The sequence below is a fragment of the Nomascus leucogenys genome, chromosome 6, assembly GCF_006542625.1.
Source record: "Nomascus leucogenys isolate Asia chromosome 6, Asia_NLE_v1, whole genome shotgun sequence".
NCBI classification, from domain to species: Eukaryota; Metazoa; Chordata; class Mammalia; order Primates; family Hylobatidae; genus Nomascus; species Nomascus leucogenys.
In genome coordinates, this window is record NC_044386.1 from 86705485 (window position 1) to 86731661 (window position 26177).

Genomic DNA, 26177 nt, shown 5'->3' on the forward strand with positions numbered 1-26177 from the left:
AAGTATGTTTTTTAAATGGATTTAAGGCCAGGTGCAGTGGCTCACACCTGTAATCTCAGCATTTTGGGAGGCCAAGGCAGGTGGATCGCCTGAGCTCAGGAGTTTGCGACCAGCCTGGGCAACATGACAAAAACCAGTCTCTACAAAAAATACAAAAATTAGCTGGGCATGGTGGCATGCACCTATAGTCCCAGCTGCTTGAGGGGCTAAGATGGGAGGATCACTTAAGCCTGGGAGGTCAAGGCTACAGGGAGCCGTGTTTGCACCACTGCACTCCAGCCTGGGTGACAGAGTGAGACTCTGTCCCTGCTTCCACAAAAAAAAAAAAAAAAAAAAAGGATTTCAAATTATGGTAGAAAAGGCATATTGTGTAGATCTGAGGAACTTGGAATAGAACACCTAATCTGGAGGAAGGGCTTAACAGGGGAAATCATGTAAATCCTCTTCTCAGAGGAGCTCTGTTTTTTGCCTTTTAAAATTGTGGTAAAATATATATAACACAAAATTTACCATTTTAACCATTTTTAAGTGTACAGTTTAGTGGCATTAAGTACATTCACATTGTTGTACAACCATTACCACTATCAATTTCAGAACTTTTTATCATCCCAAGAAGAAACTCTGTACCCATTAAGCAATAAGTCCAAAAGAGCTCTTGTTTTAAAGGGAAAGTTATTTCAGAGCTAGAGGCTTCTAATCCAACCCCTCGTTTGAATATGAGAAATTGAGACTCAGAAAGGTTGAGTTTTCTAAATCACCTAGCAAATTACAAATTCAGGACTGAAATGCAGGTGTTCTCCCCAGTCCAGTTCTCTTTCTCCCATACTCAGGAGTTATACTCTCTGACAATTTGCAAACTGGTGCATCTGATATTCCTTGAAACAATCACTTAGCATTTCTCCATATTTTTGTGCTGCAGTGAGTAGATAATTTTTCACTAGAATTGGGGTAGTAGATGCTAGTCTATAAAAATCCCTTCAACTCCCTTGAGACCCTGGCACTTTTACATTATATTATTTGCATAACATTTTAATGACTTTATTTTTATTTTTTATTTTTTTGAGACAGAGTCTTATTGTGTCACCCAGGCCGGAGTGCAGTGGCATGATCTCGGTTCGCTGCAGCCTTGACCTCCCTGGCTCAAGCAATTCTCCTGCCTCAGGCTTTTAGTAGCTGGGACCACAGGTGTGTACCACCACATACCTGGCTAATTTTTTTGTAGATAGGTGGTTTTGCCACGTTGCCCAGGCTGGTCTCAAAGTCTTGGGCTCAAGTGATCTGCCCGCCATGGCCTCCCAAAGTACTGGGATTACAGGTATGAGCCACGGCACCTGGCCTGACTTTATTTTTAAGAGGGTTTTCTCTGTAATAATAACTATTACCATTTGTTGAGTATCAATGCTGTGTATTATACTAGGTATTTTACATTTGTGATCTTATTTTAAAAGCCTTAGAGCAACCCCAGCAAATCGGTAATTTTTAGTCTTATTTAACAGGTGAAGAAACAGGCTCAGGGGGTCTAAGTTACTTGCCTACATTAATGGAGCGTATAAGTGATAGAGCTAGATTCAAAGCCAGACCTGTTTCACTCCAAAGCCCCATCACTTTCCTGTGTGCCACGCTGCCCTCTTCTCTAGCGGAGGAAAACAATCTTGGATTATTTTATTCTATCCTTAGGTAATGTCTTTCCCATGCCCATCTTCACCTGATAAAATCCCACCCATCCTTCAGAATTCACCTCAACCCCAACCTCTTTCATAATAATAGTACTAGCTAACATTCATTAAGTCTTTATTATATCCAAGGCACTATTATAAGTGCTTTACATACATTATCTCATTTAATCCTTACAGCATCCTTATGAGGTAGATACTGTTATTACACTCATTTTACAGATGAGGAAACAGAGGCACAAGGAGAATGTGTATTTGCCTTTTCAGCGCTCCCCACCAGCATGCCTCTCGAGGACTCGGCAGATCCTTATGGCCCTTCTCCGCCCCATCTCAGTTATGTGTTAACTGTTATTGGTGTCCCCACCCCTCGAAAGCAGAAACATGGTTGTGTTAGTTTTGATGTATGCTGTTTCCTCTGCCCCCATTAGACTAGCTAGAATTATTTATTTAATTGAATGAGACAGTCATATGTATTGCTGAGCTGGGTCTAACTAGTCAAAAATAAAACAAAAAGAGTTTTTCACTGAAAAATGAATTTGAGTCTTGCTGAAATTTTCAATTATTTTCTATTTGTGAATCCTTTCCAGAGTTGTTGCCTAGAACCATGATAATCATTATAAAAGTGCATATTATCTGAAGCAGATTTAGCGGTAGAATTTTGGAAGGAGGGTGTCGAGTCAAGTGCCTTTTTCCTACTCAAGCATTTAAAGAGTTGCCAGAGTAGGAATCTATATAGTAAAGAATGTTATGGGGCTTTTTTCTTCATTTTTTGTATTGATTTTCCAGACACTTTAGCGTTAAACCATGCCAGAAGTGTTGCAGAGATGAATCACTATTACCCAAAGGCCGCCAGCCTCTTTTCCTTCTGACAGAAGGGTAATTCCATGTGGATCAAATAAATACAGATGTGTAGTAATTAGTTCTATTCCCAGTGAGCCTATTTCCAACGCACTAAAGATGTGAGCGATTATGGAACCTCACCCCAACAGCTTTTATCAATTTAAACTGCTAAACAACAGGATAGGTCATAACCCAGCCTGCTATTAATAATGTATTTATTATGTGCAACATTATAAATTAGGTGTATGGACTAGAAAAAAGGACACCTTTTAACAAGAATAATATGATCTTCCCCCAGAAGCATCATATGTGCCTGGCCACTCACCTGATGTACAGTCCCAAGGCAATCAAAAGAATAAAAAATCTCATCCGAGGAACAGAGGCCTACATCGTCAGCGGGCTCCTCCACAGAGATGATTTAGCTGTGGCCGATATGTTAGACATACCCATCCTGGGCTCTGAGCCTGAACTAGCTCATCTTTATAGTACCAAATCTGGAAGTAAACGTGTCTTTGACAGTGCCAATGTGGCAGTTCCTCCTGGAATATGTGACATTTATAGTCAGCAACAGGTATGTGGGGTGGACAAGTGAAGCTCTGTTCAAATGTTTGAAACAGCCTCTTGATCTTGGACAATTTCCAAGTCTTCTGGAGCCAGACCTACCCAATGAAGAATAGGTGGAATATTTGAGTTGATTTGAGGGAATCTACTTTATTTATTTATTTATTTATTTATTTTTGAGATGGAGTCTCACTCTGTCATCCAGGCTGGAGTGCAGTGGTGTGATCTTGGCTCACTGTAACCTCCACCTCCCAGATTCAGTGACTTCCAGCTAATTTTTGTATTTTTAGTAGAGATGGGGTTTCACCCTGTTGGCCAGGCTGGTCTCGAACTCCTGACCTCTAGTGATCTGCCCACCTCAGCCTCCCAAAGTGCTGGGATTACCAGCATGAGCCACTACGCCCGGCCTGAGGGAATCTACTTTAGAACTTTGTGTTTTAAAGTATTTTCCTGTTAGTCTTGCAGAAATTGCTGGAATTTCCAAACTATTTACTCATTTGGAATAAGCACTGTTAAAATGTATATATCATTTGGACTAATCCGCTGTCAATATTTAATGCTTTAACATGGATTAATTCATCATCATATCAGCTTGCCAGTCATTAAATAGGATCCTAAGAAATAGGAGAGTCAGTTTTCGCTAAAAGCAGTGGGTTTGGAAAACTCCAGTGAGTGAGCCTCCCCACTGGGTCAGATTGCAGAGGGCCTGTGAACAGAGGGCTGCAGACTTCCTTCGTTCTTCAGGAAGCGATCGAAAGGGAGAAGGGGAAAGATCTCAGAAAGGGGAAGTAAGACAGCTCCAGGAATAAAACTGGGGAAGTAAGACAGCTCCAGGAATAAAACTGTCTGTTTTGGTTTTGCCTTGGGCCAAGTGTGTGGCTATGCATACTTCCAGCAGATAGTCAGGGTCTAAAACACTGGGAGAAATGTATTAGCCACTAGAAATGTTTTCTTTGAGTTAGCCCTGGCAGGTGTTCTCCCATTTAATTGCCATCTGTTTTCATAATAGAGAAAATTAAAAGACAAATGGCTGTTAACATTTCCTAACCTCTGTTTCAGTACACCTCTTGACCATTATTCTGAGCCAATCACAAATTATCCCCCCTACCCACTTGTTGGGAAACCAGAGAACCGTGCACAATGAGTCAGTTTGGGAGGGACGATATTTAGGGATCCCCTCCTACTCTCAGTTGCTTGATCATGATGCTCTGCACCTCACAGCCACTGAGTTCAAAAATCTAGCCTTTCAACAAATCATACTTTGCAGAGATTAGTTTGAAGATACTATTAGCTTATTAAATTGCCAGCAAGTATTTCACTCTTGTTAGAGTATTCTTGGGCAATGTTCATGGGCTCATGAAGGAGGTTTCTCTTAACGATATCACAACCTAGGAAAGTCGCAGGCAATTTTAGTAGGAGTGGAATACAGAGGCTCCTCCTGAGCTGTTGTGTCACTTCCATTGTCATTAGCCACCACTGGAATTTGAAGATAACAAGGTAGATTGCTTAACTCTGCTTCACAGCAGAATATCTGGCTGTTACAAGCAAAATAAATTTTTAAATGATATTATTGCACACATGTACTATACATTAAACAACCTTCAAAACTTTAACATGTATGTGCAATATTTATATTGAATCTTGCCTTCATCTTCACTGAGGAAATCTCAGGCAATCTTTGCTATGAAATATTTCAGAACCGCATATGTTGATTGTAGTTAAAGATGCAGGCACATTTAATGCAGTAAAATCTCCCTCTAGTGCTAGTATTCAGAAGTATAACTAAAAACCTCCTTAGAGACACATCAAATTTGAGAGACGTCATTTGACCTATGGTATGTGCAAAGTGTACAACAATAAACCAATATTTCACTGAGTTCTACTCTACTTGTTTAGAAAACACACATCTGAGGTCATCAAGAATTAAAATACTCCACTGAGATTTTTCCAGATAGTGACTATCCTATCTAATCTATCTGAGCATGTCAGCATTTTGAATCTGCAGATGGGGATGAATCAATAACACTGACTTTTTACCCAGGTGCATCATAAACTTAAAGCTGGTGAAAGAAAACTGCAATTATTTTAACTTAGGTTATTACTTCTGACTTTCAGTTGGACTTTAGCAGTAATTATTTTTCTGCTCTTTACCAGGATAAAACGAATCACAGCTAAAAAAATTTATTACATCTTTTGAACAGATAGACTCAAACAGAAAAATGATAAATATTCGGAAATAGCATGAAGCCGTTTTGTTTAGGATTAATTTGTTTAAATCTAGCATGAACACAGTGAGCATTTCCTGTTTTGGTCCATAAAGTAACTGTGAAATTTCTCTTTCTGGAACATGCTCCATGGGAAATATTGACAGCTTTGGTTAAATAATCAAAAATAGCAATGCTATTTTAAAGCACTGTTCAATTTTCACTTAAAGATAGCACATAATTCTTTCCAGTGGTGCAGTCTTTACAATACTATTGATCCTTTTCATTACCGTAGGGGATCCATCAACAGATGCCCATTTATAGGATTCTCAGAAGCAACAAATAATAGGATTTGGAAGAAATAGATAATAATTCTGTTAGTAGTCGAAACCTCAATATATCTAAATATGTAATTTTTAAAAATCTATGCCAGAACACCTTTCCTTACACTAGCAAAAGAATTTTATCTGATGTTAACAGGCCAAAGACCATTTCTACTTCTGCAAAGTGTGATCATAATACAGCAAAATATGATTAAATATAAAATCTATATTCTCAACACATTAGAGAAATAAGGAAACAACTTTGGAAGGCATATTTAAAAAACCTTCCTAGGCTGTGTTCATCACCATATGGTTTGTAGACCAGAGTTCTGTCATTTAAACACCCAAATCATCAATAAACACTACTTGATAATTAGGGAGCTAAGATAATTTTAATTTTTACCCTCACCGAATACCCCATAGTTGTATGAGGTTTCCAGAGAACCCGAGTATGGCCATTTTGCTGTCTCTTCCACACTGCCATGTAGTATAGTATCCCCAGGAAGATTTGCTGGACAGATACAACCCAGAAGAACAGATCAGGCCTTTAATCAAAATAACTTTAATCTGATAGCTCCAAACCTCAACAGAACTGTAAATCATGAGTCCTTTCACACTCTTTAGTTAAAAAAAAAAAAAAAAAAAATTGTGGGCAAAGAGATCTGATCAAAAAAGAGGATAAGAGTGTCACAGAGTCCTTCCGTATAGAAAACCATAGCCAAGAACAGCATGGGAAGGCTCCGGAGACAAAAAGCTTAGTGTTATTTTGTTGCTTTCTGGGAAGTATAGACTGGAAAGTCTGATAAGAAGACAAGACAGAAAAATCGTTTTGTGAGCTAATGAGGTATTTTTCTCCCAGGCTCTGCCAGGAGAGTATTACTTATAATTAAGTCATCTTGCTATAGACTTTTATCTGATTCAAACTCACCCCAAATGGCTTATTGAGTGTAAAGAAAGTGGCTTCTCATGCTCCTCTTCTGACTTCTTTCTCCACTTCACCCTTCTCCACCTCTCTGTGGGTTGGGATAAGCAGCACAGTGAAGAGGGAATGAGCATAGGTTTTGGAGTCAAAGCAACTTGAATGGAATTCCTACTCTGCTACTCAGTGCTGTGTGAGTGTGGGAAAGTTATTTAAATTAGCAGAACCTCAGTTTATTTACATATAAAAGAAAACTAGTAATTGTGTCCACCTCATAGATTATTGTATTAAATGAGAAAATTCATGCAAAGAACTGACATAAGCCAAAGGCCTGTCTCCTACTGAGAGTTCAGTTATCTTAGAGACCATCATCATCATTATTATGATACTAGAGCTTGAAGTACTGTTCTATCCCTTAAACTCCCATGTGTTTGAGCCCAGTTCTTGAGGAAATGTTGTTTCAAATAAAATGTCAAGTAGGTGTGTATGCCAGGAAGGTTGCTTTCACAAATGTTTTATCTCCTTTATCTGTCTTGTTCTAAAATATATTTGTTTATATCACACATATACTAAACTTGGCCAATTGGCCAGCCAAACAAATGTATTTCATGTACATTAATGAGGAAAAAATTAAATGTTTTATAGTTTATAGCAGTAAAAAGCTCAACAAAGCCCCAAACAGTTAAAGTTTTCAAGACTGTAACTCTTTCTAGTCTTGAAACAATTAAAACATCATTTAAGGAATCAATAAGTAAATGCATAATTCTCCAAAAAAGAAAGAAAACAATATCAAGATTCAATTACAGGCATTCAAGGATTCTTTCTTTTGCCTTCAAAAGCCAGCAAAATGATAATGTCAGAATTTCTCATAAATAAGACTGTGCTTTTAAACATGTCTTTGGTCTCAATTGGTTAATGGTTTCTTTGCATCATATTTATATCACTTTAAACTTCTTTAATCTGTCTTCATAACTAGAAGATAACCAAATGAACAGACCATTAGAAGTAAAGACACGTGAGAAGTACAGCAACTAAGTTGACACGATAAAAAGGAATCCCAGGAAATGAACTGTATTAAATGTGGCTATGTCTTCGGCCCCACAGATGATAGAGCAGCTGAGTCAGCTGATAACTGATCACCTGCAAATACAGCGCTGGCTCTTTAAGATGGACTCTGAGTTCCGAGGAAATGGGACTGCATTTTGCGATATTCCTTCCTACCTAAAGTGCTACAAATGGGTGCTAAAGGAGAGTAGCAGATATGGCCTTGAAGACTGGAGAAAGAAATGGGCACAAGTGAGTATTCAATGGTGACTTAAACCTGCAGTGTCTGCAAACAGGGGATGAAGCAAAAAGTTCAGCTAAGAGATGAAAGTACTTTCCTCTGTACTTAGCTCTGTCACCTGCTAGCAGTGCCGTTCTTGGGACCTTTTTCCTTATATACACAATGAATGGGATTGACTGAGTTCTTTTCTTTTCTTTTCTTTTTTGAGATGGGGCCTCACTCTGTTGCCCAGGCTGGAGTGCAGTGGTACAATCAGGGCTCACTGTAACCTCTGCCTCCCTGGCTCAGAAGGCTCCTTCCACCTCAGCCTTCTGAGTAGTGGGGACTACAGGCATGCGCCACCATGCCTGGCTAATTTTTTCTTTTTCTTTTTTTTATTGAGATGAGGAGGGTCTCTTTATGTTGCTCAGGCTGGTCTCAAACCCCTGAGCTCAAGCAATACACCCATCTCAGCCTTCCAAAGTGCTGGGATTACAAGTATGAGCCACAATTTGGGTTATTTTCAGTGTTTCTTCTCTGGGCCCTAAAAGTTCTCATTCACATCTTGAAATTGATTATGATAATTAGGAAGTAATTTTTTATCACATTCAGGTAACATTACAAATCTAATAATTTGCCCTGAGTGGTTCTTGATCATGTGCTTCTAACAACTGTTGTTATTAAGCTAGCTGTATTTTATTATGAGATAGAAATTCTATTAGTGAATGGTTGTCACCTGGAAGCTAATGTATAATAGCATTCTGTCAGCAGTCATATGTTTTTGAAGACAATTCAAGGAATTTTATGTAACTGCTGGTCCCTGTGAGATGCTGAGAAAATAGTATATTCCAGCCAGAAAATCTCCCAGCAAAAACTGAGCTGTAGGTAAAAAGTCTTAGTATGAATGGATGGGTATAGATTTTTTCCATGCACATTTGTGAAGCGATGAATCGTACAACCTTTTAGTCCCTTCCAAATTTGCTTAATTAAAGTAATTTTATATGGTTTAATATATAAATTAAACCTGCCATTCTAAAACTATCTTGCTTTTCATCCAGAAATCCCCAGTCTTGCCTGGCTTCTCTTAATCCCAGATCTCTGTTTTGGCTGACCTGCTGGTTAAAGCATAACCAATTAGGAAAATCTCAACGCAAATTCCCTTAACTGGTTCCTTCCTTACCAGCATACATAGCAGTGGGCTGTGCAAAGTGATTTGCGTCTGCTTTGAGCATCCCGCTACGGAAGTATATGAATCAAGACACAAGTGATAGAGAGGGAGGGGCACACCTGAGGAAACCACATTATTCTTGGAAAGTGGAGTGATGAATAAATCTAGAGAACAGTCAGGAGAGAGAGTTCCCTTTGACAAATGTGACTGGTTTCCCCATGATCTATTCTGGGCTTCGTTTCTCCCCTCCATCAGTAAATGGACTAAATGCAGTACCTGTCATGGCCAGCTTTTTACATATTATTTAAAGGATACCAAAATGAATTACTCTTCTAGATAAAGATAAAACAAAGAAAATGTATTTAATTTTGAGGCCCATAGAGATTTCCCTTATATTCTCTTTGAACTGGATTTTATTTCATATTGTATAGATTTTTTTTAAAGTAACACTGTTAAGATTAAACCATAAAAATATGTTTTTTTATTTAAAACATTGAAGTGTTAATGTGCAAAGTATTTGTTGGCTTCAGTATTTCAAACCAATAATTTTTAAGGAAGTCTCTTGACATTAGACTATGATATATTTGAAATGTTTGACTTTAAAAAATATTTAAAATACTGACATTTGGCTGAATTGTATTTAGAAGCCACATTGTGCATTATTTAAATTTCAGTTATTTTAAACCGTAGCATTTTAATTGGCACCAAATACATTTGGCACTGTTGTTAATGTTATTAAATGCAAAGCTCTTGAATAATTAATAATCTATCTAAATCATTTTTTAAAACTTAACAAGGAAAATATATAATTATTCGGAAATCTCTTTACAGTCTGAGGCCAGTGCTTAGCCATGATCTGAAGCCAAAAATAAAGTAGTTCTGAAAAGGTGCCTCTTTTTTTTGTAGGAGCCTATTGACATTCTTTTGCCTTCAAAGTGAAATCATATTCGGAGTGGAGGTGAGCTGCAGTCTCCATTGAGTGTAGCTATTGAGAATTTAGGATTAGAATTCTCCTTTGTTCCAGAAGACCATCGTAATGGTGCACATTTAGACATCAAAGCATTACTTTACGAGCACAGGCATGTTTTAATGTCCTATTATAGTTTGTAGACCTGTTTCTTTTGATAATGAAGATGTTGTGTCATCAAGCCTAGCCTGGCACATACAAAACATATGCTGGCAGGTTATTAAAAATTTCAGCTTCTTGATGAAAGACTATCCTGCAGGCTAAGAGTCCAGAGAAAGACTCCATTCTGGGAGAATTATTAGAAATGAGAATATGACTGTAAGCACTAAATTATGTTAATACTTACAAATAGCATCATTTGCATAGCAGTTTATGATACAATACCATGATTTTTCTCATTGGTATGTTGTAGGCAACAGATTAAAAACAGTGCTGTTTATGGGAGTTTGAACTCTTGAGATTCTCTTGCATCTTATGCAGATACTGGTTTTAGATGGAGACAGAATTCAGTGCAGACTCAAGTATCTAATATAAAGATCATCTGGGCCGGTCGCGGTGGCTCACGCCTGTAATCCCAGCACTTTGGGAGCCCGAGGCAGGTGGATCATGAGGTCAGGAAATTGAGACCATCCTGGCTAACACGGTGAAACCCCATCTCTACTAAAAAAATACAAAAAAACTAGCCGGGCATGGTGGCGGGCGCCTGTAGTCCCAGCTACTCAGGAGGCTGAAGCAGGAGCATGGTGTGAACCCAGGAGGCGGAGCTTGCAGTGAGCCGAGATTGTGCCACTGCACTCCAGCCTGGGCGACAGAGCAAGACTCTGTCTCAAAAAAAAAAAAAAAAAAAAAATCATCTGGCTTGGCGTGGTGGCTCATGCCTGTAATCCTAGCACTCTGGGAGGCCAAGGCAAGTGAATCACCTGAGGTCAGGTGTTCGAGGCCAGCCTGGCCAATATAGTGAAACCTTGTCTCTACTAAAAATACAAAAAAATTAGTCGGGGGTGGTGGTGCACACCTGTAATACCAGCTACTCGGGAGGCTAAGGCAGGAGAATTGCTTGAACCCAGGAGACAGAGGTTGCAGTGAGCCAAGATCACACCACTGCACTCCAGCCTGGGCGACAGAGTGAGACACTGTCTCAAAAAAAATAAAAATAAAAATAAAAAGTCATCTCTTTTTTCACCTATGTAATTTGGAACCAGAGTTATCTGTCTGGTTATAGTTGAGAATTAAAATAGCCCTGAAGTCAGCAGATGCTGAAAAGTTGTAGTCATGGTTAAAAAAATTCAGTAGAGACCTGTAGGTGATTTTTAGGAAAAGTAGAATGTTACATGAAGGCCAAAATGAAAACAGAACACAACTCTAACATTTTTTCTTGGTGACTTGGTACCAAGCCTATTCTCTTCATCCTACCAGCTAACAAAACCTACTTCCCCCAACAAGTTCCAGTAAACTCATTCACTGAAGTACTCTGCTTGTTAAGTTTTAATGAATCCACACTCTTGCACACACTCCAAACTCCCCGTTCCCCAGTCGGGGGTATTTATTTTCATTTAGGAGGAATAAAGGCTTAAACAAAGGAAGGCAAACATGTAGGGGAGAAACATTCCTGGGTAAACTCACCTAAGACAGTCTAGGGAGACCCAGGCAGACACTGTGGTACTAGTCCTTGTGGCTTTTTTCCGTTTTTTTCTTTAAGGGTGTCTTCCTTTCCTCAATTCCTGGGACATTGGCTTAGTGGCAGTGATGCTACTGGTGACACTGCTTTGCAAGAGATCTTTGTAGAACAATTTCTGTGTGTAAAGAACTAAGCCAGTTTACTTTCAAGTTTCTCTGTGCAGCCCTTCATGGGGCCTCTGTTACCCTGGAGATTCTGGGATGTGGTCTTGGCATTACTATTTTACCACTTAATGAGAAAAAGGAAATTGAACTGGCTCTTGAATGCTTCTAGTAAACATTGCTATTTTAGCCTTTTGCAAGAGCAGTTTTACCTTTATTTGTACTTTGATTTACTTTGTTTGACATTTGATATTAATTTGGGGATCACCAATGGAGGAAAAAACTAATTAGACATTTGATATTAATTTGGAGATCACAAAGGTAGGAGAAGAACTATGCCTGGAAATGGTAGAATAAACCACAGTTGTTTTGCCTCCTTTTAGAACTAAGGCAACAAACAGAAAACACAATTACAAAAGAGAATCATTCACCATTTCATGCCATAGAACTCCCTGCATCTCCACCTCCACTGTGAAGATCTCTGTCCATTCAGAATGGCCCTGGAACTAGGTCACAGGAGCCATTGCAGAATGGCAGAGCTCGTTGTCCTGTGTAGAATTTAGTAGGTATTTATTAGGTGATCCCAAAGAGCCATTGCTTGTAATCACATCATTTTTAGAAAAGTTTAAAGATAAAATAACAAGATTAAAACAAATTTAACCAAATAAGTACATAATCACTTTCCCCAAACATAGTTGTTTTCATTTTTGTGTATTAATTTCTACATATGCAATATTTCTTTCTCATAGCTACAATAATAGTGTATATGCTAGTTAAACATCAGATCTTAAATATTTTCCATGTTTATACATAGTCTTCACAATTATTAGATGCATAATATTCTCTCATATTGATGAACTCTAATATATTAAACAATTCAACTAAGTTGGAAATTTACGCTATTTCCAGCTTTCATTTTTTGGTGGTGGGAGGAAGGAGGGAGGAAATATTTGTTTTTATATTTGGTTTTTGTATACACCTCTTTTTGCTTCTGTTGAGTTACTTCCCTAGAAGAAAGACTCAGGAGTAGAAAATTTTATGGCTTTTGTTACGTATTGCCATATTCCTAAGAAGATAGTACCAATTTCCAAAGCAACTAGCAGAGAATAATAAGCATACTAGTTTTACCACAACCTTACCACCAATGGATATTATGAACTATTTGCGCTTTTATTTTAGATATAAAAATCCAGCTTCTCATTGCCATTATTTGATTACTAGCAAGGGATATTCTTTTTTCATGTCCTTATTATTTGTGTTTTATATCAAAAATGCAAGATCTTTATTTTTTAATCTAGATTTTCTAGGTTAAGAAAAAATCTAGGTTATTATTTTTTCTAGTCATGAAACTAATATAAATGATTATTGTTCACTTGTTTTTATATTTATTTTTATATGTTGAAATCTTGACGTCTTAGATTATCTTTATGTATTTAGTGGTTGCCAGAGCACTGAGATTAAGCATTTTGTAGATCTATGAATACACTGTTAAGGTGTTGACATCTCCTTGTATTTCTTCGTCATCATCATCATCATCATAAATAAATACTGCAGAGTACCTACTGGGTACCAGGTATTGTGCTAAGCACATTACATGAATTATCTCATTTAAACTCAGAAAAACTCTGAGGTTTTTACTCATTTACTTTCACACCAATTTAAGGTATAAGGAAGGTATTATTATTCTGTTTACAGATGAAGAAGCCTATTCTCAAGAAGTGACTTGCCCAAATTTATAGCTAATAAATGATTGTGCCTTGCTTTGAACCCACATCTGACTGCTGCTTGCCCAGTGCTTTTGCCACACTGAGCCAAGTACATTTAGGAAAGACCTTCTTATTTGAAAGCCCTGGGAAGTATTCTCCCTCACGTCCTTCCCTTTGTGACTCATACCGTGTGCTGCCCTTGTGGCAAGCTTTCTGCTTTCCAGAGATTTCTGGGAAACACAAATATTCCTGGAACACAGAGGCCACTGCTCTCAAATTTCTTCCCTTTCCTAGATGACTGATGAGCTGGTCTCCTTTTCCCACAAGGCAGCAAACTGGGAGGTGTTGGGGGCCATCAATACACATACCTCAGAGCTGGAGTGGAGGGGCCCTGCTTGGGAGTTTCTAGGATTCAGCTCTTGCAACCCAACTGCCTCACATACCTGGTTATGTGCATGGGTGATGAGAGAGAATTTTAGACATCACCCTTTGATTGTTCATGGGAATGACAGATTTTCAGTCATTCAGCCTTTCTCAATTGAATACACTATCGTGATCATTTTAGTGAGCCTGTAAATTCCCAAAAAGCTTGGAGTAGCCCACCCTCACATCAGATGTAGCATTAAAAATATGGTAAGCATTTAAAACCCTTGTTTTTAGCCCAGTGCAGTCGATCACTCCTGTGATATTTTGTAATCTGAACACTTTGGAAGGCCGAGGTGGGAGTTGGCTTGAGGCCAGGAGCTCAAGACCAGCCTGGGCAATATAGTAAGACCCTATCTCTACAAAAGATTTAAAAATTAGCTGTGTGCCTGTAGTTCCAGCTACTTAAGAGCCTGAAGAAAGAGGATCACTCGAGCCCAGGAGTTTGAGGCTGCAGTGAGCCATGACTGCACCACCACTCTCCAGCCTGGGTGACAGAACAAGACTCCTATCTCTAAAAGCAGAAACACCCTGTTTTTTAAAAAAATAAGCAACCAAATATTTTGTTTGTTTGTTTTAATTTTTTTAGTCTCCTATTCCAGGTTGACATAGTAAACTGCCTTTTAAGCAGAATGAGTGTTGGAACAGGCTAGTCATTCAGGGTAACTAAGAGGTAGTTTGGCTTCCTGGGGTTCCGTAGTCAGGGACACCTACATTAGACTCCCATGCTTCCTGGGGGATAACATAGGCAAATTACTTCAGCTCTCCAAGTCTCCCTTTCTCTATCTGTAAAGAGAGATTAGTACCTGTCTCATGGGTAAGTGGTGACAAGTAAATGAGATAATTATGTGAATTGGCTAGCAGTGTGCTTAGCACATAATAAGACTTTAAGAAATGCTACCTATTATTATTGTTATTATTACCATAAAATTGTATTATAACAAAATACAGGTAACATTGAACAAGTACATACAACTTAATCTTTCTTTGGTGATTTAGAAGGTTCTTTAGGCTCTGGTAGGCTTCCAGGATATTGCTGTCTATGTCCATCAGCCATCATTATATAGGGTTGTGGCTGTTGAAGATACAGAATGTTGGTTGATCCGGTTGTTCCCAGCCTATGCTTTACCCAGACAGTGCCTTGAAAAGAATAAGTCTTCATAGCAGCCTGCTTTCTTATCATTTAGAAATATAAAACAGTTCCATTTATTTGAACTTTCTATGAGTTGAATAAAGAGGCTTGACAAAGTAGAGATTATTCTGACGGAAAGATTGCAACCCAGTGGCTTTATTTTCTGGTTCCAGTTGGTGTATTTTCTAATTAGTGTAGCAGCACGTCACCACAATCATTGGAAAGTCTTAATCATTTACATATTTGTCTTTATCTCTGAGAATGACTTAGAATGTTTTCTTCCAGTTCAGTAGTTATTTTCATGAAGCTGCCAGGGTTGAGTGTGAGGTGTTTCTCTGTGCCTGAGGAAGATGACAGGAGAAGGAAAATTGCCTCCCCAAGTGAAATGAAAGCCAGGGTACCCCTTCTGAGGACCTATAATAATCAGCTACACAAGCTGTTGGTTTGTGTGTCCTATTGATTTAATATGCTTCTAATCAGTACATAAAGCCATGGGCCTGCAGTGTTAATTTTTCATATGCTTACAAAGTACCCTTTGATTTTCTGTCACACGTTAATTACAGTGTTTTGCCATTAAATAGGAAGCTTTGTGTAAACTAATTACTAGGTAATCATTGTCTACTGCAAGCGTGCTGTTTGTACCTTTTATTTTATTCTAAAAATGCACAGATCTCACAGTCTGGAAACACTCTACCTTCCAGCCATTAGCTCTCACTAATTCATAGCATTATTGTGGTGAGAGTGTAGGAGTTGTAATTGTTGTGGTATCAGAGCTGTTAATTACCGGAGTAAACAGTTGAAATGGTGCCAAGGTCTATTGTACAAGGCAGAGAAAAGGAGGTTTAAATGTTACTCCCACCATCTGGGGACTGGAGGAGAGGCAAATGCTTGAAAACAGCAGTGAGGCGCTATCGCCGCTTCAGCTCCAGGGTTGGCGGCCATATGGATCCTGAATATTTTGAATCAATTGAATTTAACTGCCAGTTTTTTGCAATAACAGCGTGGAAGGAAGGAATAAAGCAAAAGATGAGAGGAACGAGAATTGGTTAGTGTTCTCACATCCAGGAAGTCCCCATTGGAGGTCTTTTGGAAAGGTCCACTTTGCTGAAAACCACAGAGCAGGCATGGGCATTTGGAACGGTTTCAGAATGAGTTTTACTCTCCTCTGACGGTGACTGCGCCATTTGCTTCTGGTCGTCTGTCCTTGGTGCCCCTCGGTGAGACAGGGATGCCCTTGAGAAGACTCAGACTTTCCTGTAACTGTGCCAGATCCAACAAAAATCCTGACTTTGGAATTCACTAATTTACCATCCTGGTATTTTAACAAGCATGGTCTGTGGAAAGAAAACAATCAATATACAATGCTACTACATCTGCCTCAAGTGTATGCATCTGTATGTGTGGAAATATCAAAGAAGGCATAGCTCTTCACTCTGATTAAGAAAAGTCACTGCTTGCCCATTCCTTTTGCATAAAATTAAAATATAAATTCTCCTGATAGTCTCTCATTTCATTCCACAAACTCACTCCTCTCCCCCACTACTTGAATGAAAAAATCAAGTCCAAAGGGCACATGTGTTTCCTTTTGTTTTTAATTTTCAATTAAAGAGCTTTCATCAGCATATGCAATTTTCTCAACCAGCGATATTTCTCTTAACTGGAAAGAAAGACCCTGTTACCAGTAATGATAATTATGGCTACTTCTACTTATGGCTGATTTTAAAACCACATGGTTTCTGCTTTAAAATATTGCATGATCTTAGAACGGGCATGTGTATTTACTTGATGTCACTCTTATATTTTAATATAATTTCCTTAAAACCATTTTCCAATGTTAAAAATATTTCTAAAACACCAGTCACTTGCTGCTGTAACTACTTTTTAATATCATTCCCCAAACATGAACATATTCTTCTTTTTTTAAACCACCCTGGATTATTTATCTTTAATTGTTCCTTTAGCAGATGTTGAAGTAATTCTGGGAGTAGTGTAAACAACTCCCTGAAAGAAAAGGATCACAGGCCCTCACATACACCATGAACCAAGGACAGGGCTTGTCGGGGCTTTGATGATGGCAATTTTGTCCCGGGGAAAAATTTTCCTGCCTTTCTGTATGTGCAAAGTTCAATTAAGAATTTCAAGAAGCATTTAATCTTTATCTATTGAAACCCCCAGCATGCAGCGCGCACAGGGTGAGCCTAGAAAGAAAACCACAGCCCCCTGTGGTGAGAGGAAAAAAGAAACAGCAATTTAAGTGCCGGAAAGTTGAAAGGGAATGAACCTCTCTAGTGTTTGTGGTGGGGGGCAAAGCAGTTGTGCTGAGCTTTGGAATGGAGGCACAACATATGTGCCTCAGTTGGACAAAACGCTTCTCGAGTCAAATCAACTGCTAGGCCTGCATGTTGGTGCAAGGTGGAGGCCTAGATAATGAGGGACAGACTCCTCGAGAAGCATCGAGTGGATAATGCTACATAAGTATGGAATTATATACCGCATTTTCACCATTCTGTTTAATGAGAGCCGCCACCGCAGCGAATCACTTGCCACACAGCCGAAATGGGCCATTAGCTATCAAGGGAAAATTGTCTTTGCTGCTTTCAGCAGATGGAGCAAATATTTTACAAAGCAATTTTACATACCAAAAACATTTGTGTGCCTTGGTAATGTTGGCTGTTTTACATTATGTTACCTTCTACAGCAGCATAATTTTCCATCTCATCGAAGGCAAAGTTGGCATTTTTGATTTTTAAATTCTCAATTAACAATTAAACATGGAGTATTAAAGCAGTCCTTAAACTTTAAGTAGGTGTGGGAAGTAGTTTATGACTTGCCAAAGACATTTTCATTTTTTCTTCATCCTCTCAGCATATTTTTGCACTCTAAAGAGGGACTATTTCTAATAATCTTGATGGAAAGGAATGAGTGGAAACTCCACTACTGATTGCAGAATGAGACTTACCAGTGCACACAGTGATCAGAGCATCTGCTGGCCTAAAACACCCATCATGGGTTGTGGATACACGGTTTGGTTCACCCATTGCATCAGTTTAAAATGTTTTAAGTTTCAAGTAATAGAAAACCCAACTCAAAATGGCTTTTAAAATGATTAGAATGTATTATCTCAAAATGGCTTTAAAAATAAAGAGAATTTATTATGTCAGCTAACTAAAAATTCAAACATTGGTCTGGCTTCAGACAAGGCTCAGTGATGTCACCAAGGACCCAGTTACTTTCCACTTCTCCTGTATACTGTGCTCCATTCTAAGGCTGGCCATCCTTAGGGTTACAAGATGGCTGCCAGTAGCTCCTGCAGTTTGTCCTGGCTCAAGGCAATAGGAAGAGAGAACATCTTATCTGGTAGCATTCTCAGAAGAGCATAAAGCTGCTTTTTCAGAAGTCCCCAGGAAGTGCTCCTAATATTTGATGGGTCTAATTGGGTCATGTGCCCATCCTGAACCAATCACTGTAGCCAGGATGTGGCTTTGCTCATCAGGGCCAATCCTTGCAGCTGAGTTGGGGGGCAACACTCTCAATCAACTCACATAGTTAGGCATGGGGAAAGGATTGGTCCTGAAAGAAGTTTGAAATATTATTACCCTGAAAGAGGGGACATAGATGCTGGGCAGCCAGTGACAAAGGCCATGCTACCATATTTTCATACATTTGACAGCACTGACTTAGCATCACCTGTGGATGATGTAATCCAGCCCAGACTGAGCACTTGTGCCTTGATGGCAGTTACCAGCACACATTCCACTGCATCATGGCACACTGGTAGCAATTGGGTTTGAATCCCAGTTTTGCTACTTTATGGCAGTGTGACATGAAAAGGGGATGACACTGTCTGTCTACCTCAGAGAGTGGCTGAGATAATAAATGTAAACCACCCCCACCCCACCCCTGCACATGCCTACCACATGGTGAGCTTTTAATCATTAAAAGCTTTTAGGCTTTTAATAAAGCCTAAAAAGTGACTAAAATGTATCTTGTGCACAAGGAAGCAGCCCTTCTAAATGCACCCTCAAATTTGGAACCCCTCCCTTCTCTCAATCTGTGTACCACTAGCTGATTCAAATCCTGAGCACCTTTCATGGTGCTCCCCACTTTACACTTTTGAAGAGGCAGCAGGGCCGGAGCACTTACCCAGGAGTCAGAGGCAGCCAGAGAGCACCTGCAGCCTCCCAGTATGACTGGAGAAGCCCTCGTTCCCTCTTCTGTGACACGAGGCATTTGTCCTAGATAGTCCACATGGCTCCTTTCAACACTGACAGTCTCTTGCTTACTTTTTCAGGTCATTGTCTTGCCCTTTTCACTCTCCAGTCCTCCATGTAGGGATGTCAGAAGCATTTAGAAAGCAGAACCATGTAGGCAGGTCCCTTGATTTTCTTTTGAACACCAACAGTGTCTGATATGGGAGATTTGAGGTGATTAACCAAAAAGTTATTAATTCACCACTGCAGATTGGCACATGACCCAGTTACACCAATGTGTGTCTGTATGTGTGTATGTGTGTGTAATACACACACAGAGAGGCACTCTTGGAATTTACTTGGTTGGGGAAGCTAACTCTGTAGAGTTTGAAGTAGCTTTAGTCATTGAGTGCAGTATTAAGCTTTAGTCATTAGCTTTAGTCATTGAGTGCAGTGGAGAGTCTACTGGCTTCCCCTAAGATATCCTGAATTTCATTCATTCAGACATCTCTTCCTTCAAATTTACAGTTTCTTGATAGAAAGAGAGAGAGCAAGAGGCGAGGTACATACTTGGTAGACAAGAATCTCTGGGGTGCATCGGCCAGGCTGGTGGAGCCCCGTGCCTTCTGCAGATGTCTTGGAACCTTCCAAGGTCGTGACGATTGTTGATGCACTCCGAGAGGTAAATGTGGGCACTGGAAAAAGCGGAGGCAAGCCTGTGCAGTGGCAAAGATGGGGCTGAAGTTTCTTCTGATGGGAATTGCCCTAGAGCTATCAGCCCCACAAAGCTAGCCGCTAATTGCATTCCCAGAGCCAGTGCAATCATGATGGAATGAAAATCTGGAATTCTGACTTTTTTCAAAAGTCAAATGTATTTTTTCTAGCACTTGTTTATTATCAACAAGGTATATATTTTTTTTTCCACACTTCCCAAGTCATTAGCTCTAAATGATCTGTTCAAAATGGATAATAGCCTCTCTGAAACACTGATGTGGTCGTCCATCGTCCATCACCTTGTTGTTACTCAATGCAAAGCAAAAAAATCTTCCTAACTACTCATTTCACAAGTTATTGTTGTCTTTTTTTTTTTTTTTTTTTTGAGACAGAGTTTTGCTCTTGTTGCCCAGGCTGGAGTGCAATGACACGATCTCAATTTACTGTAACCTCTGCCTCCTGGATTCAAGCAATTCTCCTGCCTCAGCCTCCCAAGTAGCTGGAATTACAGGTGCCCACCACCATGCCCGGCTAATTTTTGTATTTTTAGTAGAGACAGGGTTTCACCATGTTGGTCAAGCTGGTCGTGAACTCCTGACCTCAAGTGATCCACCCACCTCGGCCTCCCAAAGTGCTGGGATTACAGGCGTGAGCCACCGCGCCCGGCCTCATTTCACAAGTTTTTGAGATAAAGATGTGCCCCTGTTGCTGGCTTATAACAGATATTCAATATATATACACTTTGGGAAGATAGAAAAGGGAGGAAGAAAGCAAGCTAGCAATGGTTTCCCTAACTGTTATTTTCTGTCTTTCATCATTTGTTGAAGCTCGCCGAGTGATCTTACACAAGCCTCTTCATTCTAAGTGCCTCAGCTCCCATTTTAAAGCAAGAGAAATAACATCGTAGTGTGTTGCTGAAAGGACTGAATGAGATCATGAATGTGAACCTGTGATGAGACAAAGTATTTTACAAATAGTATTCTAATGATTCACATGAATTGGAGTGTTTGTCTGTTATGGAAGGGGTGTGTGTGTGTGTGTGTGTATGTTTGTGTGTATGTAAGTTTGTTTTGAACAAAATAAACTTGAATAGCTACAGATCTTCCCTTACCAGCATCTGCCCTTAAAGTTGTGGCAATTATGTTTGAACTATGCAAAATGATAAAAACTAGAGAACAGAAAGCCCCCCAAAAACTGAGAGCTTGCATCTGACGTCAATAGACCCATTGTGGCCATTGGGACCTTGTTGCTTCTTGGGAAAAGAGTGTTCTTAGCTTGTTAAACCACTGCTGCAATGGAGTCCTTTGCTCCTGGATTTGAGCTCTGGCCTAACCCACCAGTTCACAAGCAGCTTCTGAGTACCAGCAGAAACCAGACTGTAAAGGGTTGTTTCGTTGGGGGGATAAAATAAAATGAAGCTTTTACCAAGAATGTCATTTTTCTGACCTTACTTGAATATATGAGCTGCAGGTCCTGCTGTATTTTTTTGGTTTGTTTTGTAGGGATAGGAAGACAATTTTCATTGGTGCTGAGGCCATTCTTAGTATAATCCTTGTTTGTCCCATCAGACACTTTCAAAATAAAGAAATAAATTAAACAGTTAATACCCCTCTCCTCTTACCTCGCATTATTCCTCTCCATGCCTTTTTCTTAGAGAATGAATCATGGCCCCAAGCTGCCTCTGCGTGCCCCAGCATCCCTACTGAATGTCACCCTGCCAGTGCCTTCCGCTGTGTACCTCTCATGGTGAGACACAATTACTCCTCCAGATTCCAGCAGCCGACTTTCCTCTAGGAAAGTTACCCCTTTACTGGGGCTTTGTGCACAGTGAAAACTCCAAGCGTCAAAGCAGAATGGCTGGCTTTGTGAGCAGAGGCGGTGGCAGAAGCCTGGCACAGTGTCCAGATGCCACACACAAGCAGCAGGCTGATGAGTTACTTATTGGCCCTCACATAGTATGTTGCATCTGAGGACACTTCATAAATGTGACCTCATTTATCTTCCCGATGCCCTTCAGAGGCAGGGAATCCCATAAAGTCCACCCAGGAAGAATTCGTGGTTCTTTAGCAGCCTTCCCTCCAGCTGCTTCCTGAGCAGCAAGGAGGAGCCCACTGAGAGGTTTCACATTTCATCTTATTCTGTAACTTCAGCTTTAAGGACTACGTCCTATGTTTATCACCATCATGACTCATTCTGCAGACATTTAGTGTTCCCTGTGCTAGGCACTGGGAGACTGACCTCAAAGCCAGTGCCCATGCCATTAAGCAGCCCTGAGAGAGCTGGAGAGCACAAAGAAAGCTTTCTCTCCCAATTGGAGAGAAGGCTTCCTGGAAGAGCTGTGGCTGGAACGACCTCAGGAAGGATGAGGAGGAGTCAGCAAGGGGAGGCAGAGGAGGGCAGGTTAGGGGGAGGCTGAGAGCTGGGCAGGAAAGTGAGGCCGCATTAGGAGCCAGAGGCCATATCACAGAGGACCTTCCTCATCTGTCGTGTTGAGGAGTTTGGACTTGATCCTCAAGTTGAAGGAGATCTCCTTTCAAGATTTACGTGGCAAGGGTTTTACCCGCTCCTTCACTGCCTTTTCTCCCTCTCTCCCCAACACCAAAAAAAAAAATATATGCCGGGCGCGGTGGCTCACGCCTGTAATCCCAGCACTTTGGGAGGCCGAGGCGGGTGGATCACGAGGTCAGGAGATCGAGACCACGGTGAAACCCCGTCTCTACTAAAAATACAAAAAAAATTAGCCGGGCGCGGTGGCGGGCGCCTGTAGTCCCAGCTTCTCCGGAGGCTAAGGCAGGAGAATGGCGTGAACCTAGGAGGCAGAGCTTGCAGTGAGCCAAGATCGCACCACTGCACTCCAGCCTGGGCGACAGAGCGAGACTCTGTCTCAAAAAAAAAAAATATATATATATATATATATATAAAATATATAAAATATAATATATATATATCACTTTTTTCTAGTTCAGTTGCTTAAAAGGCCTGACATTCTGTAATTTTTGCTATATAGATGAATGAATGAATGATTTATGTTTGGACTGTCTTGGTATGAATGACCACATAGGGTATAACTGGGTAGATGATTTCACGTTCCCCAGCAGTGGGGCAGAAAAGGCCATTTAATCAAGGCAGAGCAAAGAAATTCCCATTTGCCTGAGAGAGGGCCTGGGCTGTGAGACTTCCTTTCCTTGCCATTCCATTTTCCAGAGAAGAGTGGGATTCTAATGCTGTGTTTCATTGTCCCAGCTTTGGGGCACTTCATAAATCAGAGACAATTGGTCTTCCTTGATAAAATGGAATGGTTTTAACTGAAACAAGTGTAAAACAAAAGAAAGATGGATTTGGGGGACTGTTCAGGGAAGGAACAAAGAAGGGGTCCGGGTTGCTGGAGCTGCGCATTTCACATGCTTGTTTATAATTTAGATACAGGGCTTTGGGACGATCAGGTAATTCACAGTAAAGATCAGAGAAAATGTGCACGGTGTATAGGATATGAAGGGAGGGAAAAGGCCCATTGCTTTGACAGCAGTTTCCTTGCCTCTGCATCACAAGGCAGAGCTCTCTGCATGAGCGCTGCGCCAGCCCTTCTTAACAGACCTCCTCCCACTGTGCAGGGAGTCGTCCTGAGCTTAGTGTGAGCCAGGGCGCTCTCCGCTTCTTAGGGCAGTTCTGTTTTGTATGTCAAGCACTTCCTAAGCTAACTAATGAAACTCTCCCACCAAGATTTTCTGGATATTTTGAAGTTATTCAAAGTTTTTGAACCTGCCAAGGGCATAATGTCAGATGTTTGTCTTCTACTGTGGATTGTCAATGGGCACCGGACCTAGAATCAACCAGCTGTTCCACGGAGTTGGGGCGAGCAGTGCATAGAGGACAATCACTTTTTAATGGTAGGGAAATTGGAAATAAGTGTGTATGATTTCTAGTATTCCAATCCCACCCCCAAAGCTGATCCCTCCAAATTACTGCACCATCACTCAGATTCAGAAGTTCCCTGGCAACCTAAAGTAAATCTGAGTTTTTCTTGTCAGTGCCCATATTTTGAATATGAATATTGTCTATCATATGAGTTTCAGTCCAGTACCCTGCATCACTTCTGGCAGAAATAAAATCTGAAGAGGTGGCTTCTAATTGAAAATGTTTAGATAGTCTAAGAGGAAGAGTATCGCAACTTAGGACATCTAAAAAAAATTGTCCTGGCAAACCAAGGCTTTTGAGATCAAAAGCCAGACTCTTATTCGTTAGAGGATTCTCTACTGATTTCATTTTGACAGGAGGCTCTTTAGTCTATGGGTTGTTTTACAGATGGTATGGGGCCAGCCTCACATCCAGACAGATGAGACTGTGACCCAGGGGGGATTTCAGGCAAACTGAGGCTGGCCCCAATACTCCTTCCCACCTAACTCTTCCAACCCATCCCTACCTAAAATCTCACCTTTACAGCTTCAGCCATAGTTTAAGGCTTTGATGATGAAGTTGTAGGATGCAGACATCCACCAACAAGGGGGAAATGGCACAGATTAAAGAGATGGAAGATGACTGGACACCGTAGCTCATAGCTGTAATCCCAGCACTTTAGCAGGCGGGGTGGGGGACTGCTTGAGGCCAGGAGTTTGATACCAGCCTGGACAACATAGACCCATGTCTACAAATATTTTTTTTAAATTAGCCATGCATGGTGGTGTGTACATGTAGTCCCAGCCATTTGGGAGGCTAAGGCAGGAGGATCATTTGAACCCAGGAGACTGAGGCTGCAGTGAGCTATGATCACACCACTGTACTCTAGCCTGGGTGACAGAGAAAGACACTATCTCAAAAATTTAAAAAAAAAAAATTAAAAAACATACGGAGGTGGCCAGGTGCAGTGGCTCACACCTGTAATCCCAACACTTTGGGAGGCCAAGGCAGGTGGATCCCCTGAGGTCAGGAGTTCGAGATCAGTATGACCAACATGGTGAAACCCCGTCTCTACTAAAAATACAAAATTAGGCTGGGCACAGTGGCTCATGCCTATAATCCCAGCACTTTGGGAGGCCGAGGCGGGCGGATCACCTGAGGTCGGGAGTTTGAGACCAGCCTGGCCAACATGGAGAAACCCCGTCACTACTAAAAATACAAAATTAGCCAGGTGTCATGACACATACCTGTAGTCACCAGAAACAAAAAAAAAAGTTAACCCCACATTTTATATAAAGGGAAACTGAGGCCCAGAGTGAGAAAAGATATTGCCCAAGGACACTCTGCTGGTCAGGCTGCCAGCTGCAGTGGGTCTGAAACCTGGTTTCCTGATGCCCAGAGAGAAGGGTGCCTTTCAGAGACAACAGGAACAATTAAGAATTTTTAGGGCACCAAATCACTTTTGAAATATGAAAACTGAAATGGCTGAAAAAAGAGAGAACATTTTCAAAATGGCTTTCTGACTCTGGGTAAACAGTAACCACATTTTTTTTGCCTGTTGGAGGCCTGGTTTTTAATCACTCCACAAGCAGTTTTCATTTCTGTAGTAAAATTGCTTGTGGTTCTATTTAATTTGTTTCTGCAGGAGCCAGCTTTGGTGAAGATCTCCGAGGAGCTGGCGGGCATTTTAGCACAGCACGCACAGCCAGTCAATGAGAAACGGTTCCCGACGTGGAGGAAATTCCTCCAAACATTTCTCAGTCAAGGTAAATAAGACTGTAAAGTTTCTATTGAGGATTAGTCTACACAACCTTGGATTCTAGTTTTGGGTCAACTGGGGCCAATTTAAATACTTTGCATCTCCTGCGGTGGTTTAGAAAAGTGCTCCTGTAGTTTTCTTTTTCAAATGTTGCCTAAATATTTATCTTACACCCAGCCTCTTAAGTAAATAGGAACCTAGCATGCCAAGCATGGCATGGGAAGCTCAAGATTCTGGGCCTTTTTTTACACCACAAACTTCTCCTGAGAGGTGGGCTTTGGAATCAGATTACCTGGGTCTAGACCCCATCTGTGACCTTGAGCAAGGTTCTTAAACCCACCAAGGCCCGGTTTCCTCACTTACCTACCTCACCACCCATTTCATTGGGTGGATTCAATGAAATACAGATATGAAAGTTTCTACCACAGAACCTTACACAAAATTATCTTTAATAAGTGTTAGTTTCTCCTTCTGTTTTCTAGGAGAGCAAAAATGGTCTCACTTCCAGTTCTGAATATAGCATTTCCAAACAAGGATTTGCTACAGTCCAGGAACAAAGCGAGCCTCCATTCCTTTCATCCTCCTCCTCCTACTTCATCCTCATTTGCTAACAACATTGGGTGGTCCATGAATGAGGGAATGAATGGAGTGAATGATGCCT

At 40.5% G+C, this 26177-nt stretch overlaps 1 protein-coding gene across 9 annotated transcripts in view; it reads left to right on the forward strand.

Moving 5' to 3' along the window:
* The window catches only part of IQCH (IQ motif containing H), a 250784-nt gene that overhangs the window by 147873 nt on the left and 76734 nt on the right, over positions 1 to 26177 (forward strand). For 6 of the 9 annotated variants that reach the window (XM_012507362.2, XM_030814630.1, XM_012507363.2 and 3 more), the window contains 2 exons: positions 7625 to 7816; positions 25403 to 25523. In XM_012507362.2, the coding sequence (XP_012362816.1) occupies positions 7625 to 7816; positions 25403 to 25523 (313 nt within the window). Of the gene's footprint in view, positions 1 to 2811; positions 3085 to 7624; positions 7817 to 25402; positions 25524 to 26177 lie in introns of all 9 variants that reach the window. The other 3 variants (XM_030814632.1, XM_030814635.1, XM_003267135.2) reach the window with 2 other exon arrangements.